The sequence below is a fragment of the Asterias amurensis genome, chromosome 11, assembly GCF_032118995.1.
Source record: "Asterias amurensis chromosome 11, ASM3211899v1".
Taxonomy (NCBI): Eukaryota; Metazoa; Echinodermata; class Asteroidea; order Forcipulatida; family Asteriidae; genus Asterias; species Asterias amurensis.
The window spans coordinates 808,369-827,832 of record NC_092658.1 but is presented as its reverse complement, the minus strand read 5'-3'; the positions used below and the strand labels follow the sequence as shown (position 1 = coordinate 827,832).

At 38.1% G+C, this 19,464-nt stretch overlaps 1 protein-coding gene across 2 annotated transcripts in view; it reads left to right on the top strand.

The window, feature by feature from the left end:
* LOC139944057 (integrator complex subunit 1-like) overlaps window positions 1-19,464 on the top strand; it is a 44,741-nt gene that overhangs the window by 4,678 nt on the left and 20,599 nt on the right. For both annotated transcript variants that reach the window (XM_071941007.1, XM_071941008.1), the window contains exons 6-27: window positions 36-147; window positions 579-762; window positions 1,152-1,297; window positions 1,965-2,106; window positions 3,338-3,520; window positions 4,297-4,405; window positions 4,959-5,079; window positions 5,976-6,053; window positions 6,772-6,929; window positions 7,160-7,256; window positions 7,792-7,883; window positions 8,493-8,553; window positions 8,886-8,961; window positions 9,891-10,003; window positions 10,682-10,811; window positions 11,355-11,510; window positions 12,251-12,400; window positions 12,869-13,054; window positions 14,908-15,003; window positions 16,039-16,200; window positions 17,419-17,530; window positions 18,968-19,126. In XM_071941007.1, the coding sequence (XP_071797108.1) occupies window positions 36-147; window positions 579-762; window positions 1,152-1,297; window positions 1,965-2,106; window positions 3,338-3,520; window positions 4,297-4,405; window positions 4,959-5,079; window positions 5,976-6,053; window positions 6,772-6,929; window positions 7,160-7,256; window positions 7,792-7,883; window positions 8,493-8,553; window positions 8,886-8,961; window positions 9,891-10,003; window positions 10,682-10,811; window positions 11,355-11,510; window positions 12,251-12,400; window positions 12,869-13,054; window positions 14,908-15,003; window positions 16,039-16,200; window positions 17,419-17,530; window positions 18,968-19,126 (2,823 nt within the window). The remainder of the gene's footprint in view (window positions 1-35; window positions 148-578; window positions 763-1,151; window positions 1,298-1,964; window positions 2,107-3,337; window positions 3,521-4,296; window positions 4,406-4,958; window positions 5,080-5,975; window positions 6,054-6,771; window positions 6,930-7,159; window positions 7,257-7,791; window positions 7,884-8,492; window positions 8,554-8,885; window positions 8,962-9,890; window positions 10,004-10,681; window positions 10,812-11,354; window positions 11,511-12,250; window positions 12,401-12,868; window positions 13,055-14,907; window positions 15,004-16,038; window positions 16,201-17,418; window positions 17,531-18,967; window positions 19,127-19,464) is intronic.

Genomic DNA, 19,464 nt, shown 5'->3' with positions numbered 1-19,464 from the left:
TTTATTTCTCGATCTTCACTCTTTTAAAACCCTAGGTGGTAGTCCTCTTCGAGATGAAGGTGACCCTGGATCTGAGTCAAACTCCTCCCACCAAACAGACGAGATTGATCTGTCTGCAGATGCACAGGCTGAAGGAGTCACTCCAAGGTACAGAACGTTAAGCCTGATTGAGAAACTTTCAGAGCTGCCAACTCTTCCTGATTCTGCAGAAAGTTCCCTGAAAATAAATCAATTCCATGAACAAACTATTGTAAAAATCTTTGTGATTGTAGAATCTGTTACCCTGTTTAATGAATGTAACTCTAAATATCTCCTTGAGCGTGTACAAAACCACCCTTATTGCATGATGCAAATATTGAAAGCTCTGAGAGGTTTGGAAACAAATCTTGATTTTGGGGTTGAACAAAGAAAAATTTACTACACTGGGACTCGAAGCAATGGCCTCAAGATTAACGTGCCGGTGCTCTACCAACTGAGCTTTCTAGGTCCTATGTTGGCGCTCTCCCTGTTTTGTCAACATCATTGTTTGGGGTGAAAGTCTTGCTGAACTTATTCTCTCTTTCATTTTGTTCCAACAGATATAGTCTACTAAAGGACAGCATAGAGACTTATGTTGTAGACTTTGTGCGAGACCAGCTGACACGTCGCCAAGGTATGGACACTCCTAGGAATCTACTACGTGTCTTGACTGCGGCTTGTGGCTTCCCTGAGGTCCGGCTACTGGCTGCCTTGAGGCTAGAGATGTGGCTACAAAACCCAAAGGTTAGTTTGACTACTGTCTGGAACCCTGTATTGATGGGTCAGATTTAAACAGTTGATTCTGAACCCATCTGACTAAAAACGATGTTTCTATGGCATGTGGTTTTATTCATGGGATTTTGCATGGGTTTTGCAAGATTTTTGGTAAAACCTAAAATCGAGGGAAACATTATATGAGCATTTGTTGTCACAAATATAGCGGTAATAACTTGCTTTTACAAGAACTAAAATAGCTGTCCGGCTACTTAGGCATTGAGATGATTCCAGAGATACTTTTGTACCTCTGAATATTGACTGTTATCCCATTTTCGTACATATATTCACGTTTTATTTCAATTCAACTTCAAGAAAATCAATTAGTTATTATTAATATTGATTCCACTTTGATACAGTTGACGAGACCTGCCCAGGAGCTTCTGATGTCTGTCTGTTTGAACTGTGACACCCATGAGCAAGAGGATGTAGAGGTCATAGGTCATCTCATCAAAATTCGTCTCAAGACTAAGCCACTGATTAACCACTACATGCTCAGTATGAAGTGAGTTCTAATTCCTAAACCTGGTTCATACTTCATGTGATTCCATGTATGAATTTTTTACGTCACAAATTTGCAATGAATAATCGGCATCAGTTGACTTGTGCTGAATTCCTGCCAAACATTCGCTGTGGAAAACAGCCCTGTGGCGTCAAAATTCGCATCACATTCACATTCGCAGGAAGTATAAACCGGGCTTTTACCCTGTATCTTTCCCCGGAGATTTACAGATTGATCAAGGCTTGAATGTTTACTGCACAGCTTGTAGCTCAAAACTTTAACTGGACCAGAGAATTTGTTATAAGACTAAATGAAAATGACAAGAACACTATCTACACCATTTCACATTGGAGTTGTTTTTGGAACAAGTACTAAAAAAAGATTTATCTCCTTTTTTTATGGGTAAGACTTCATTACTCAAAAGAATTATAACATATTTAAATTAGATAGTTTAAATTAAAAATTCAGTGAGGTGTTATTATTTAAAAACACAAGACCACTGGATTTACGGTCATACATTTACTAGCCCAACACTAAAATCACTGGCCTTTGGTCTGCAATCCAGTATTTATTTTGAGCCCTGTTTACCATGACACAGTTTTGGCAAAGTATTTACCAACCTTATAACTGTTTATTTATTTGCTGCTGTTGTTGTTATGTTTACTTGCAGAGAGTTATTGAATCAACATCCTGAAAACCTATCTACTCTCCTCAAACATACAATCTATAACGAGTTGTCAAACTCTCGTAATCCTAACAACATGCCGCTCCTTGCAACTATCTTCCAACATTCTCCTGAGGCATCCGCAAAGGTGAGTACCTTGGAGTGTTTCAAGTAGTCAAAACTAGGCCTGGGCGACTAGTGGAATTTACTACTCAACTAGTCACGCCTCAAATAGTCGCGACTTCGACACTAGTTGCAACTAATTTTTTATTTCCAAGATGCATTGCAGTTAAGAGCAGAGTGTGGGTTCAAGTCCCAGTCTTGACACCTGTGTCATTAAGCAAGATGTACTTAACCTTGACTCTTCGTCCTTTATATGGGATGTAAAGCAGCGGGTTGTGTAACGTATGTAAAAGCACCTAGTGCACTTAGGGAAAAGAGAATGAGTTCGCCCCATTGTTCCTGGTTTGATCGGCACCATATTTCGCAACAGCACCTTGTAAACCATTTCATGGTGCTATGTAACAGGAGTAGGTCTCATAATTTGAACGTAGTCCCACATACCTTACAGGAAAATACTGTATATTAAAGGGCCTTGAGCGTCACAGAGTGACGGATACGCGCGCTATATAAGAAGCCGCTATTATTATTATTAATATTACTATTATTAACTCATCCTTCTTATTGTTTCCAAAACAAGAATAAACTAGAATATTTCTTAATTTTCTTAAATTAAGAAGTAAAGGTTTGTGAAATGCTTGTTCATTTTGTGTTTTAACGCTACATTTGCAGTGTGGACTTGAGAACAAAAGGAGTGGCATAAGGCAGGGTTTTTAAATGCTATGTGGACTTACACATGTCCACACAAGGTTTTGACCAGTGTTAAAGGCACTGTACACGTTGGTTAGTTGTCAAAGACCGTTGTTCCCACTTGGTGTATCCCATTATAAGCATAAAATAACAAGCCTGTGACTATTTGGGCTCAATTAGTCATCGAAGTTGCGAGAAAATTATGGAAGAAAAAACACCCTTCATTGGACGAATTAGTGTGCTTTCAGATAGGAATAAAAGACGTCTAGCTAGAAGTCTTTTATTATTTTAGTGAGAAATTACCTCTTTCTTAAAAACTACGTTAACGTTACTTCAGAGGGAGTAGTTTCCCAAATTGTTTTATACTACCAACAGCTCTCCAATGCTTGTACCAAGTCAGTATTTAAGTTTACATTTTTTTTGAGTAATTACCAAACGTGTACCTTCAAAGAATAGGGTTTATCTTAAGTGTACAGAACAAAGGAATGTCCTCACAAATAAATCAAATGAAAAATGTTTTTTAATCGGAACTTTATGTTGTTACCAACATTCTCCCTCCTCCCCCTCAGTACTTAGCTAATGTGTTTCAAGACCTACTGATGAATAGGGACGACTACCTTCGAGCTGTGAGGGCGCTGTACAGAGAGATTGTTAAATCGTTGCGTTATGAAATGGATTTCCCAGCATTCTGCAGAGGATTGATGAAGGAAAGATCAGACAAACAGTTCAATGATATGGAATCTCAGTTTAAGGTAATGTGTATGCAACACTTTGTGGTCAATGTCAGGGCTCCATTTTATAGAGCTGCTTGACTCGGAAAATGTGCTCAACAATTGTCTGCTAAGCAGAAGAGAGCAGGATTTCATTCACAAATTGTACATAGGACATGGTATTTTGACTAGTAACTTTATTCCCGTAAGCATAATTGTTTTACTTAGCTATTTTGTGTTCATGAAATTGGGCCCTGGTGGTTTAGTCATCGAAGTTTGGGTTTAAATCCCAGTCATGGCACTTGTATCCTTGAGCAAGATACTTTGCTGTAATTGCTTCTTGTCACCCAGGGGTATAAATGGGTACTTGGGAGGGTGCAGCTTGATATTGTGTATGAAAAAGCCATTGGAGCTCGGCATGGTTGCCCGGGCTGAGAAAGATTAAAGGAATGTTATTGGCCCAATGACCAGAGCACTAATGTAAAGTGCATTGAGAGGGTTGTTAAAAAATGCGCTATATAAGAACAAGTTATTATTATTTTTATTATTATTACTTTTAGTAATGTATGTTTGGAAACAAACGTTTGAAGACAGATCTTGAAGTTTGTTGTTGATGATAATTTTTTAAGTTGACCCTTACTCTTCAAATCTGATCAAAGTAGCTCAGTTTAGTTATTTTTATAACATTTTCTACCAAAGGTACAGGGAAATAAGTAGAAAATGTATCAAATATGAAATGGATATGAATGAAAAGACGACAAAGCAATCACACTTATGTGCAGTGAATGAATAACTGAATATTTGATTGTTGGTTTTAGGAACGTATGTTAGTTTCTCTGATTGACTTGATTGTCTTATCTGCCCTACTGAGTGTCAATCCGGCCGTTAAGGAAGCTGTTGCTGCTTACACCAGGGGTGATAGGAAAGGTAAGTTTCTATCCCGGCACGGTAATCGGGAGGTTGTAGGTTTGATTCCCGCTCTAGCAAGTTTTTCTTTATTTGACCCAAAATTATTTAAAATTACCAATTCAGTTTACCTTGTTGTTTATTATTTTATATCTGAAATGAAAAGATGCATCCCCTTAAGGTGATCCCCTGACTGCCGCTTTCTAGTTGCAATATAAACTTTGGTGTGATCCCTGGCTATACGCTAGTTACATGTTGAATTGGCTCTGACTGGCACCCCAAACAAATATGGTGACAAAATAGGGAGATTGCCAACATTGGGCTAGCTAGATCAGTCAGAAGTTTAGTTCATCCGTTGCTTCAGTCATTTTGCTTTGTTCAACCCGAATATATTTATAAAGAGTTTCTTGATAGTTATACTGAATCTGTGTTTGATATTACAATCCATAACTTGTTTATTGGTTACTTCTTTATAAACTATTATTATGGCTCTGTACAGTTTTCTTGAAGTATGGAAAAAGATGTGAGTTTTGAATTGAATGAATTGTTGAGTGTATACAATCTCTTTTTGTAGATATGGATGTATTAAGAACCTTCCAGACTCAAGCCTCCGTCATGCAGAGGGATGCAGTATGGTGGCTTCATACTGTAGTACCTAAGATGTTTAAAGTCAACCAACAAGAATTCAACCAATGGTATGATCTCAAGAATGTCTTAGCGCTGTTTACGCTCCTTATTGACATGATGTCACTGGGGTCTGGTTCTCTCATGTAGAGGTCGAATTGTGATTGTCATTGGTCTGCCATTACGTTTACACAGCTGTGTTTCCATAGACCTTATCGCAATAACTTATTACATGTCATTTGGCATGGAATGATGTGCATGCTGGTCTAGCTAGCGATCAAGTACCAGCATGCACCTCATACAACAGTTAGTGCTTGCGCAATAGGTACTTGTGAAAAGGTTCTATGGTGTCACTGGAGTTTGGCGCCCTCATGTAGAGGTCAAAATAAGATTAAATTAGTCTGTCATGTGCTCTTGGTGTACACAGCTTTGCGTTTCCATGGTTTCATTATCATTTTACCTCTAAGATTGCATTTGGGTGTTCAATGCATAATGTCTATTGCGATAATTTAGATCAAAATGCACTTGCTCCTTAAGCAAAAGTGCTGACATGTCCAGGTTTGCCCCATAATTTTTTTCAGTGGCTTACGACTAGTCAGCAGAACCAGTTAGCTCGTCAATTCACTAGTCCATCGGGTTTCTCACTGGTCCATATTTTAAATGAAATAGGGATGTTTTTCAAAACTGAACGAGCCAGTCGGACAGCCCCTTGGAGAGGTCTGTGACTGATGTGGATGTGTTTTTACTGGCATTCCGCCAGTGGACCGCTTATATCTACTCGTCTACGGCTGAGATAGCAGACTTTTATCTGAATTCAGACTTTTTATGTCTACCATTTGAAAAGTAGCTGTTATCTTTTCTATGTATGAAGAAATCCTGCTCTTTTTATCTACTTCTCTACTCCTCTTCCAGTCTACAATCATGGTGGGCAATTCAATAACAACCTGCCCTTCTTTCTTATTTTCAGCTTGCAGAAAGTTGTGTTTCTCGAGCCATCAGAGTCTTACTGCAGTAAAGACAACTGGCCTCCCGAGGCTGATAGATCGTAAGTGCTCTCCTAAGATAGTCAAGGGGAAGGTATTTGTTTGGTACTCACTCTTAAAATTAATGCCAATCAAAACTTTTGGTTAGAAGCATACAGCTGTATTTCATGAGAAACATTTCGCTTCAAAGTAACGTAAAAAGAAAAGTTGTTATGCTCAAAAATTCTGAGAAGCGTTGCCCCCACCTTTTCAAATAAAGCTTTCTACCTTCCTAGCTATTATCTTTGCTATTATTGAGAAATCCAGCTTTTGTATCTACTCCTCTAATGCTGAGGACACTGTTCCTAAAAGCTCTTTGGAATCTTTATTTTAAGTGGTAACCAAAGGTGGAAATGTCATCACGAAACTTATGTCTTGACATTTTAAAAATGTCAATATCTTGGTGGGTGATGCTCTCACTCGGCCGTGTATTTTACATGATTTGATTATTTTGCAAAATAATGGTCTTTGTTTGACTCCTAGTTCCAAAAGAAAATGTGCTTTCTGACTCTCTCTCTATTCAACTATTTCCACTTCACGGTTTATGTTAAGCTTAAGGCCGGTTTATAGTCGGTTGCGCGGTGGAAATCTTGACGCACGACCTTCGCGTGACCGACTATAAACCGGCCTTACGTCACCTATTCATGTTTGTTGTGTTGTCATTTAGCCTTCCAGAAAGACTCTTCTATGATCAAAACGTCAGGACATTAACTATTTTTTTGCAATCTTGTTTTCCAACAGCCTATTGTTGTCGTTGCTGTCCGAGGTTCCAGTCCAGGAAGATACCCTGATGAGAGTCCTTGTAATGGGCCTCTCTAGGGAGCTCTCCTTATCAGCAGGAGATGGTCTGGAGCTAGCCGACAAACTGGTCAAGAGGGCAGCTGTACTTTATGCCGATGGTGAGTTAATACTCTCAGTAGCATTTCAAACTTTCTGCATGAAATTGTATAATTAGGTGAGGTTTGCAGCAGCACCATGTGTAAATCTCATTTGAGTATTGTCCTCCAGCCTTACACTGCATTTCTACTAGATACAGAAAGGTGAATCGAAAACCCTTCACAACCGAGTTGTGTTATTATTATTAGTCTGACTCCGTATGTTCTTAAATCAATCTGTTTATCTTTTGCAGATTTTCCTGTTTTGAAGGTTGAGAGAGTTCAGTTGGTAGATGCAGTCTTGAACCTTTGCTCTTATCATCATCCTGAAAACATCCAGCTACCACAAGGGTAGGTTCAGCTTAAATCAAAGAAAATGTTAAAAGAAATGCTGGCAATTACTCTCGGTATTTCATAATAAACATCACCAAGTGCCATCAAGTCTCTGACCTTACGTAAAACTGGCATAGTATCATTTAATGTTGTACTCTTTCACAGCAAGATTTTAAACAAATGGGTGTGTACCTTCCAAAAAGGAATATCTGCGCCGTTCCTAAACTCAAATTAAATGCTGTTTTGCTTGAATAATATCATAAGAATTCTGGAATGCACTAAAAATACTCTGTGCAGTAATGTAAACATTTGAAGTGAGACATCATCAAACATTTTTAGACTTTGACAAAAATGTTTTTAAAGGGTATCAATCACAGTGCGTTTTACAACATTTTAATGCAACATTGAAGACTTTTACCTATTTTTCCATTTTTATGAGGAGTCTTTTTATTTGAAAATGAGTGTATCACAGAATTGAATTTGACCTTGGAGCTCCTCTTTTAGTAATTCACGTATAATTTTGTAAACAAAATATTTGTTTTTCATCCAACAGATACAGTCCTCCTAACCTAGCTATTTCTAACCTGTATTGGAAAGCTTGGATTCTACTTGTTGTCATCACAGCATTCAATCCGACCAACATTGGTAAGTTCAATGGATACTTCTTCCAAGCGTACTTCATTTGGGCTTAGCCAGTTATGATTTTTAGCAATATGCTACCAATCAAACCAGGAACACCGGGGCAAACCCCTTCTTTTTGTGATGAGTGCACTGGACTATTTTACGTGCATTAAACAACAAACAGGAGCAACAGCTTCATGGCCCATCCAAAGGACAAATATGCTTTTAGCAATGATGTTATTCTCCCACCTGTTCCTTGACCTACCCCATTATGTGTAAGATAATGCCTAAGATATGTGTAAGATAATGAAGTACGCATCATTCATGGGTTTCAAATGGCACATACACTTGGGACACCAAGTTTGACTTAATCTCAACCTATTATGTCATGCCTTTGTTCCAATACTCCATTATCGTGCACGATTGGTGCGATACTTTTTAATACTTCGCGCCATTCCTGCGAAATGATGGAGCGATGAAAAACTAGCATGATGTTACAGGTGGAGGTTAATATGCTGTAGGATTTGTCAAGTACCAATGATATCATTGCCCCACATATTCCCTTTTAAACTTTTTCCCCTTTTTGGAATGTGTCACCTTTCAAGCTGTTACACTTGTTTCTGATTGTGTTAGGTTTGACCGCCTGGGAACAGTACCCAATGCTTCGTTGCTTCATGGAAATGGTCATGACTAAGTGAGTAGAAACTAAATCCTGATTTGTAAATCTTGATTTGTAGTCCAACTTAAGGTCAACACATTACAGTAAATAGGCCAAGACAGGATCTCTCTACAATCACAGCTTTGTATTTGTTGACCCAAAATATACAAACCATTTAAAATAATTAAAATAATAATAACCTTTATTCATAAATATCCCAGTTAGTTGAGGCAGTTTTACTGGCTGAAACAGCTTGTAAAAACATAACTTGCATTTGGGAATCTGCATGTAGCTCAAAACAGGAATTTAATATTTAGGCTTACAAAACAGAAAATGTTTACAAATTTTCCTATGATAATTTTCCTCAGTAATTTCAAGTACCCTCCACCAACGGCAGCTCCAGATGAGAGATCCCAAGAAGAAACAAGGGCCAGAGAACTTCAGGTAAAACCAAACTCACTTTGATGTCTTACACGTTTAGTAATTGTCAAAGACCAGTGTTCTCACTTGGTGTATCCCATTATAAGCATAAAATAACAAACATGTGAAAATTTGAGCTAAAATGGTCATCAAAGTTGCGAGAAAATGATGAGAGAAAAACACCCTTGTTGGACCAATGTGTGTGCTTTCAGATAGGAATAAAAGACTTCTGGCTAGAAGTCATAGTGCTGCTTAACGGTCAACAAATTTTTCTGCTTACTGTAGCAGACAAATTTGCTAAGGTGTAAGCGTGTTTCACAGGTTAGGCAGCCATATTGCACGTTCACCATGAGTCTGCATTGTGACGTCATTTATTTTTGTGCAGTAAGCACGCAGTAAGCACCGGAGAGTAAGCTTGCCTTTTCGTGTTGTGGTACAAAGACAAGATCTAAGATTAAGTGGTAGAGAATTCCACCATGACAGCTTTTGCTGTTTTCTCAACAAGTAGGCACTGTATTCAGCTGAAACGTTCACTTTTTCTCTTCTTTTTATAAAAAGAAAAAAAAAAAAATGTTTTATGCAAGTCGCCAGACACACAAGGCTTGAAGGCCACTTCAAGGTATGCGCTACAAAAAATTTCCAGAGGCCGTTGCCACCTACTCCTAGGGCTGAAACAGGGTTATCAGTCCAAAGCCTAGCCGGTAGAGCAGAAAGCACTACCTCCCCAATTTGACATAGCAGGTGTCACGACAGGGATTCAAACCCACACTCTGCTGATCAAACACCAGAGCTTGAATCCGGTGCTCTTAACTGCTCAGCCATGACACGTCACATGTGGCTTTTATTGTATCTTTGTTGATAATTTAGCCTATAGATCAGTGTTTTGTTGGCAAAAACCATTCTTTGAGCTTGCCTTAAACAGCAATAAACTTGATTAATTTTTTCTTGTGTAGGTGATTGCTCTTGAGAAGCAAGAGATTCTAGAGTTTGAGAATCATTTAGCTCGAGTAGCCATCACTGAGTCTAATAGTTTACTGCTGTCTCAAGTCATCCGCATGGATCCCAAGTAAGTCAAACTCTCATACAACTCTCCAATAAGCTTCTTAATAAACCCTTCTCATTGGTATCAAATTCAACTTAGAAATTAAACCAATTTTCACAAATCAATGTCATCAATTATCACAAATCAACAAAAAATCATAAATTTACACAAGTCAACAAAACGTAACCATGTCTTGTTTATAATGATTAATTTCAAATAAGCTACTGTGCACCCCTATTCATAGCAAAGAACTTGTCTTCAAACTCATTGTAAAGTGTTAGACTATACACCTGCTGGAAATACATATTGCATATTGCGCAGCATATTCACACGAGCATATCCTATCAGACCATGAAGTCAAGTTCGCATAGTGTTATCTTTCCTCACGCCATCCACCTCTAGGACCCTGGGTCAAATAATGGGGGAGGGGGGGTACACTAAGTGGATTGGGTTTATTGCCCCTACGTGCTGTGTTGCTTTTCCCTGGAAGAATTCTCAGGATGTTCCTCCCATATCTGAAACTGAAGCTTCCTTCCTTGTCTTCTCTCTATTGGGTTCTTGGCTAGTCCAGTGATTAAGTTCACTTCTCTGAGAGTCCTTGGCTTCACAACCGCAATAAATTAAATGAAATAACATGAAACACTGTCCTCGTTGAGGAAATGGGTTTTGTTACTATATTTATTGGTGTTTATATTTCCACAGTGGTATAGCTAGACGTCCTCCATCCCATGTTCTTGATCAACTTAAAGAGTTCAACAAGGTTCTCAATCTTGGTCACATGTTGTGTCGTAGCCGGTCCCCTGACTTCCTTCTGGATATAATACAGAGACAGGTAAGGAACCGGTGAAATGTTCAATTCTCTCACTTTGGAAATTTTTGAAGTTTTTGTAGTTTTAATTTATATTATGTTAACAAGAAAGAAGAAAGAAATAAGAAAACTCTTTTGTTAAATTCAGCTTAAACAAACTTGGTAGTTTGAATAATCTAATCTAACCAAGCTGCAGTTAAAAAAAAAGGAAATCCTAACCTTGAAATTGATACAGAATAATTGATATTTCATTACATTTGTAGGGGGCATGTGTTATTTGATTTTAGGAGACTGCTTTGGTTTGATGCAATTTATTTGTTTTAAGATGACACTTTTAATGATAGGTGTCCAATTTCATGGAGCTGCTTAAGCACAAAACACTGTGTCTGCTTAGCACAAATAAGCATGGAACCAGTCACATACTATGTACATAGTATAGTGTTTTGGCTAGTAACCTCTTTCTGTTAAGCAAAACTATTTTGAGCTGATTTTATGCTCTATGAAATTGATCCCTGTTAAAAAAATTGTTACATTTAAATTGATGAGATTTCTCGTCTCTTCTTTTAGGGTACATCTCAGTCCATGCCGTGGCTAGCTGAACTTGTAAACTCAGCTGAAGGGTCTCTAGACGTCCTCCCGGTGCAGTGCCTGTGTGAGTTTCTTCTCAATGACAATCAAGTCTCTGAGATGGAGGATGTTAAGGGAGAAGCCAAGAGGAAACAGGTACAATGGACATTGTTTTAATAATTAAGACAAAAAGATTGTACCCAAGTCCAGCCAAAACCAACCTTGTTCCCAGGGTTGTTTGATCTCGATGCTCAATTTTTCAACACATTTTAATTAGCATGCATGCAAAGTAGCCAATCAGCATTGTTTGTCAGTACATCCCTCCCAGGGGTTAGTGACGAGAGGTATCGATTGGGAGCGCTGCCTATAGTGAGGCTGAGGCAAGACCCAATGATGTAAAGACTGTAAGCACCAATAGTTGAATTGCAGTAGGTGGTTACCAGGCATTTATCAATCAATATCAATAGCGAAGGCGCTATAAATATTGTTCTTTTATCACTCTTGGGGGTATACGCGATTCGCCCTGCACAGATTAATAGGCGTTCTGTCACTAGTGTTGGGCCGTAGTTTCAATTTGCTTTAGAGGTGGATTATAACGGCTCCTTTAAAAGTCTTATTGTCCGTGATGGTTTAGATGTTGGTGGTGGTAATGTGTTCCAATCTTTAATAACTGTTTTGGATATGAATGAATATACCCCCAAGAACTGATTGAGAGCGCCCTCACGCGGTCAAAAATATGGCTCATTGTATTGGCTTTGTCTCCTCACAAAGATAAAACTTTTATTGAATTTTCAGGATTTGTTTTGTCTTCATACAATCGCATCCCTATCATGTGTACATTGATTGGGATGATGACCTGCTTGCACTCATGTGACAATATTGTTTATTCTTCTCAGCGAATCGACAAACAAGAACAGTTGTTAGCGAGATTACAGAGCTTAGTGAGAGGACCAGACTCACAGGCAACAACATGCTGTGAAGTTATGGACTACTTCCTTAGAAGACTCAGTTCTCAGCAACAGGCCAGCAGGGCCTTAGCTGCTAAGGTAAACATTAACACTTATAAATATCACTATAAATATCACTATATGCCAATACATGGTTGTTACTTTGGGTTTATTGTAACACAAGTTTTTGGTTTTTATATTTGAAACAGACCTTTCGTTTTTCTTTACAAATGCAAACTCATGTAGTTATTAAAATAACCTATAATTTCACCATTATTTTTTTGTGATTGAAAGTGTGTGAAATCTATTGGTCGATAGTAGCTGCTATGGGCATTTTGGTACAAGTCGCGTGTGACCACTGTATTATCTAAACAATCAGTCCGGGTAAGATTACCTGCTCTAGTGATGCAAAGGTCTTGGGGTCGAATCCTGCTCAAATGATTTGACTCGGAAAGTAACGAGTATACAATGCTTAATACTCATCTGTGTAAGGTAACAACCAATTGTGTTCTTTTCACCAGATGCAAAATTAACACCTATTATATTCCTTTCTTCTGCTACCCTAAGGGATTGATGATGGTTCTGTCTACCCCACAAGACCAATCCACAACAGGGGAGGAAGAGATGGAAATGGAAGATCCTCCATGGGCTTGCCCAACACTGATAGCATCACATGAGTGGCTGTTGAAGAATATGCCCACCCTCCCTCACTTTGATGCAGTCAGGGCATCGGCTACGGCTGCTCTTAGACAGGTAGGTCATTTGAGTGGAGGTTTGAATCCCTGCATAGCACATTGTGTTGATTGTTTCACATTTTAATAAGAGTTTTGTCCTTGGATGAAATGGTTAGCTATGGGACCCTTGGTTTTTGTATTAATCTATATGATCTAATTTTTGATATTAATCACCTAACTTAGTGTAATCATTCCCTAAATTGGCTGACACAAATTCCCCCGCAAACCCACCCCCCCCCCAAAAAAAAACCCAAAAAACATTAACAGCAACAGAAACCACAGGAACAAAAAACATACATGCAATCAATGTATTGGTCCAGTGATCGATCGGCCATCTGGGTCATGAGAGAATAGTGAAAAACTGATCACCAATTTTGCATTGCATCGATGTCAAAGTAAACATGAGTAAAACACTCACTGAGCAATAAACTCTAAACACAAAGTTAAATAATTTATTTCCCATCAAATATGTCATTTCAGACAATAATAATTCAAGGGATGCTTTCTACTATCTTTATCATTAGACCGTGTAAATTTTATGTAAATCTGTGATCTTCATGGTTTTGTTTCCTACCAATTCGGTAATGTTCCTTTAAAGATTTATAATGATTTCAAATTGCTTGTTTTTCTATGTTGAATCTAGGCGTGTCAGATTGAGACTGCTCCGTTAGCTTTGAGCACTTACGTCGTCTTTCTCTAACAGTTTGTTTGATTTTCTATGCTGAATCTAGGCGTGTCAGATTGTGACAGCTCCGTTAGCTTTGAGCACTTATGCCGTCTTTCTCTCACAGTTTGTTTGTTTTTCTATGTTGAATCTAGGCGTGTCAGATTGAGACTGCTCCGTTAGCTTTGAGCGCTTACGTCGTCTTTCTCTCACAGTTTGTTTGTTTTTCTATGTTGAATCTAGGCGTGTCAGATTGAGACAGCTCCGTTAGCTTTGAGCGCTTACGATGTCTTTCTCTCACAGTTTGTTTGTTTTTTTATGTTGAATCTAGGCTGTCAGATTGAGACAGCTCCGTTAGCTTTAAGCGCTTACGTCGTCTTTCTCTCACAGTTTGTTTGTTTTTTTATGTTGAATCTAGGCGTGTCAGATTGAGACAGCTCCGTTAGCTTTGAGCGCTTACGTCGTCTTTTTCTCACAGTTTGTTTGTTTTTGATGTTGAATCTAGGCGTGTCAGATTGAGACAGCTCCGTTAGCTTTGAGCGCTTACGATGTCTTTCTCTCACAGTTTGTTTGTTTTTCTATGTTGAATCTAGGCGTGTCAGATTGAGACAGCTCCGTTAGCTTTGAGCGCTTACGATGTCTTTCTCTCACAGTTTGTTTGTTTTTCTATGTTGAATCTAGGCGTGTCAGATTGAGACAGCTCCGTTAGCTTTGAGCGCTTACGTCGTCTTTCTCTCACAGTTTGTTTGTTTTTCTATGTTGAATCTAGGCGTGTCAGATTGAGACTGCTCCGTTAGCTTTGAGCGCTTACGTCGACTTTCTCTCACAGTTTGTTTGTTTTTCTATGTTGAATCTAGGCGTGTCAGATTGAGACAGCTCCGTTAGCTTTAAGCGCTTACGTCGTCTTTCTCTCACAGTTTGTTTGTTTTTGATGTTGAATCTAGGCGTGTCAGATTGAGACTGCTCCGTTAGCTTTGAGCGCTTACGATGTCTTTCTCTCACAGTTTGTTTGTTTTTCTATGTTGAATCTAGGCGTGTCAGATTGAGACAGCTCCGTTAGCTTTGAGCGCTTACGTCGACTTTCTCTCACAGTTTGTTTGTTTTTCTATGCTGAATCTAGGCATGTCAGATTGAGACAGCTCCGTTAGCTTTGAGCGCTTACGTCGACTTTCTCTCACAGTTTGTTTGTTTTTCTATGCTGAATCTAGGCATGTCAGATTGAGACAGCTCCATTAGCTTTGAGCGCTTACGTCGTCTTTCTCTCACAGTTTGCTCCAGTCAATGACCTTAATGACCTCGGTGTGGTGAGTTATTTATAGCCGTTGTGGTAGTTTTTTGTTTTATTAAGCTTAACACTGACATAAAAATACACAAATTATAAATTAAGATAGCAAAATAGATTAAAACACCAAGCCAGGGAGTGGCAAGGAGGAACAGGTGACCAGCACCTCTAAAAAGCCTAAGGAGAAAAAGGGAATAAAAGGGGGGGGGGCTCGAAAGTGGTAGTGACAATTACGAATGACAACAAGGGCAACGGCAATGTTAATCTCCACTTTTATGACAACCTGATGTTTTAGGTCATTCACTAAATTTCGACTTGGTGCATGTTCCTAAGTTCACTTGTTCGAATCGTTTTTTTCTCCCTCACATGTAAATGCAAATGGAAAAAGATTGTATTTCAGTTGTATGATTTTTAATTCAGTTGCTCAAATACTTACTGGATTGAAAATGGATTTACCTGGATTAAAAATAAAATAACATAGCCAGCCTACACAGTTACAAAACCACAATTCTCAGATAAAAGTTTTCATCTTGATAAATTAATTTTTGGTTTTACCCATGTACACCCATTTGTTATTAAGCACTGGTACTGCTCTGAGTTCTGTGAAAAAAAGAAATCTACATGCTAATAGCTCGGGTGGGATTGAAGCCTACGTAAATAAACCTTTCCTTTTCTTAGAGCAGATGTCTTAATCTTAATGTCTCCACGAAAACTTTGTTCCAGTTCGAAAGGTTTACTCACAGTAGTTTCAATTCACACAAAGTTCTACGGTCAACGCTCCTTAAAATATGCTTCACCTAGACTATGAAACTCCCATCCTAACAATCTCAGAGACTGTTCTATGCTAGAACAATCTAAATCTAAATTTAAAGTCCACCTTTGTAATCACAGAAGCGCTTAGAGACTTTATTTTGTAATATGCGCTATATAAGAACTGATAATTATTATTATTAATATACCACTACACCACCGAGCTAGTCCAGTGGTTAGAGGCAGTTCAAATTCTCTCCTGAATAATCCTTCTGCTAATCACTTATTACATACCATCTCTCAATAGGATCTTGCTCAGCTGATTGTAGAGCGTCCTACCATCGTCTCTTGTCTCTTACCGAGAGACACTTATAATGAAGTAGCTGATGTCACCTTAGCAGCTATGATTAAGATCTTCAGTCGTTATCTCATTAAAGCAACCAAGCCAAATGAGGAAGGGTACAGCTGGGTATGGAACTCCTCTTCTTGGTTCTGTCTTTTTTTCTACGTTTGTTGGAATAAATATTCCCCAATTAATTTCTAAAATTTTATACAACAAATATTGGATGTGTATGAGTGAATTGACATAGAATTTTTCAGGGCCCAATTTCATAGAGCTGCTTAAAGGCAGTGGACACTGTTGGTAATTACTCAAATAATTATTAGCATAAAACCTTACTTGGTAACGAGTAATGGAGAGCTATTGCTAGTATAAAACATTGTGAGAAATGGCTCCCACGGAAGTAATGTAGTTTTCGAGAAAGAGGTAATTTTCCACGAATTTTATTTCGAGACCTCAGATTTAGAATTTGAGGTCTCGAACCAAGCATCTGAAAGCCCACAAATTCGTGTGACAAGGGTGGTTTTTTTTTCTTTCATTAATATTATCTTGCAACTTCGACGACTGATTGAGCTCAAGTTTTCACAGGTTTGTTATTTTATGCATATGTTGAGATACACCAAGTGAGAAGACTGATCTTTGACAACTACCAATAGTGTCCATTGTCTTTAAGCACAAAAAGTCCCTAAGCACAACATAGTTAAGCCTACAAGAGTAAGATAACCAGCCAAAATACCATGCCCTATGTTCAATCTGTGACTGGTATCCTGATTATATTTGCTAAGCAGAAAATTCTTAGCAGTTTCTGTTAAAGCAGCTCTATGACATTGGGCCCTGGACTATTCTAACAATATGAATGACTCCATGTAAACACCAGCCTTGTTCGTTCTGAAACCTTTAAGGTTTTCCTTATTTTCCTTTTAGGTTCCTCTTATGTTGCTTTAAGGTTACCTTTATTTTTCCATGGAGTTTCCTTTATTTTCCATTAGTTTCAATTAAGTTGAACTGGATGTTCCTTCTATTTTCCTGTTGGGTTTCCCTCATTTTCCATAAGGTAGCCCTTAAGAGTAACTATAAATATGAATAGTAAACTTGCGGGTACAACCATGAATAAAATCTCTTTTGAAGGAGTGGTGGCTCTGAAAAGAGCTGGTTTGGTCTTGATGTTTCAAACAGCATATTCTGCTCGTCTGCTCTTCTTCTCGATGTTTCAAACATTATACTCTGCTCGTCTTCAAGACTCATATTTATAGTTACTCTTATTCTCCACACCATATAAAGCTTCAAACACCATTAGTAGCCATTAGTTGTTGCTAATGTTTCCCATGGAATTATTCTTTATTACAGTCAGATACCCAGGATCAGGTGGTTCTTTACTGGCAGACTGGTGAATCAGCAACTATGTATATCCTGATTGTACATGCTATGGTCATTCTATTAACCTACGGTGAACCAAAAGGTAACATTAGTTCATATCAATTTTAATTTCTTGTCTTTATGATCGAGGAGAAGTTAGGATTTTGTGAAATGAAAGATGTGTTCCTTACATCCCAAACCATTATGCATACGTGTAGGTGCCAAAATGAGCTGAGCCAAACTAACTATACATACATACATACATTGTACATACATACATACACCGCTGGGCTTTTATTTCATTTGGACCACATCGCTTTAACAAACAGACAATAGCATTGAAAATATATCAACCATTGAACAAAAAGCAATTTACAGAAAACTACTCAGAAAAAAGCAGAGTGTTAAAGCAAGTTTTACTGCTTAAGCAGCTCTATGAAATTGGGCCCATACATACATCAAACATACACTGGGGTTTTATATGGCGCAATTTCATTTAGACCACAGCGCTTGAACAAACAGACAATAGCATTGCAAATAATACAGCAAATGGACAAAAAGATATGGATCTAAAAATTGTCTTCATGAGTGTGCTTTTTTTTTTTTCCCAAACATCTCGAAGAAACAAGGACATGAGCTCGTTGCACAATGAGAAAAAAGTTGTTTGTAACAAGGTTGAAACAATTTAAAGCCCTTCTTGTGCTCACATAACAAATCAGTGTTTTACTTTTAAAGGCAGTGGATACTATTGGTAATTACGCAAAATAATTGTTACCATAAAACTTAACTTGGTAACGAGTAATGGGAAGAGGTTGATAGGATAAAACATTGTGAGAAACGGCTCCCTCTGAAGTGCCATAGTTTTCGAGAAAGAAGAAATTTTCCACGAATTTGATTTTGAGACCTCATAATTTAGAATTCAAGGTCTCGAAACCAACAATCTAAATGCACACAACTTCATGTGACAAGGGTGTTTTTTCTTTCATTATTATCTAGCAACGTCGATGACCAATTGAGCTCAAATTTTCACAGGTTTGTTATTTTGTGCATACGTATGTTGAGATACACAAAGTGAGGAGACTGGTCTTTGACAATTACCAATAGTGTCCACTGGCTTTAAAGGGAAGGTGCATGTTTGGTAATCACTCAGAACAAATGTTAACTAAAAAACTGACTGCGTAACGAGCATAGGATAGCTGTTGATAGTATAAAATATTATGAGAAACGGCTCCCTCTGAAGTATTGTAGATTTTGAGAAAGAGGTAATTTCTCAATTTTAGTCTTTTATTCCTATCTGAAAACACCCAAATTCGTCCAACAAGGGTGTTTTTTCTTTCATTATTATCTTGCAACTTCGATCGAGCCCAAATTTTCACAGGTTTGTAATTTGATGCATATGTTGAGATACTCCAAATGAGAAGACTGGTATTTGACAATTACCAAATGTGTACAGTGCCTTAAAGACAGATTGTCAAGGTTACTCTCAAATACTGACCAATGTTTAATTATTTTAATTTCATGAATTGTTTCCTATTTTCAGTGGAGAGTGACTTCCAGTTACTTCTTCATTCTTGGTTTCCTGAGAATAGTTCTCCTCCATCTGCTTACCTCGTTGATACCTCAGAAGACGCTCTCCTCCTCCCTGATTGGCTCAAGCTAAGGATGATCCGATCGAATGTCCTGGAACTCGTTGAAGCAGGTCGGTAAATCGCTCATAAATCTTTCCCAATCAATGAAATAACCCACGGCATTCACAACAATTGCCTGGTGCCCTGTGGTTTTGCTGAGTTGCCCTTTGCAAAGTTCCAATACAAATTGACATTTTCCACATAGAAGTTACCTTTATCAGTGGAAAGTAGCTATGCCCCGTTAAGGGCAAATAATAAAACTCTAAACAGACTGGATCAAACCTTAAATTCAATTTTCTTTTCTTTTTTTCTTTTTTTTTCACTGCTTTGAAGCTTTACAGCTTCATTTATTTACAAAAAACAAACAAGAAACATACATCGATGGTCCACATTTAATAGGTCCATGAAT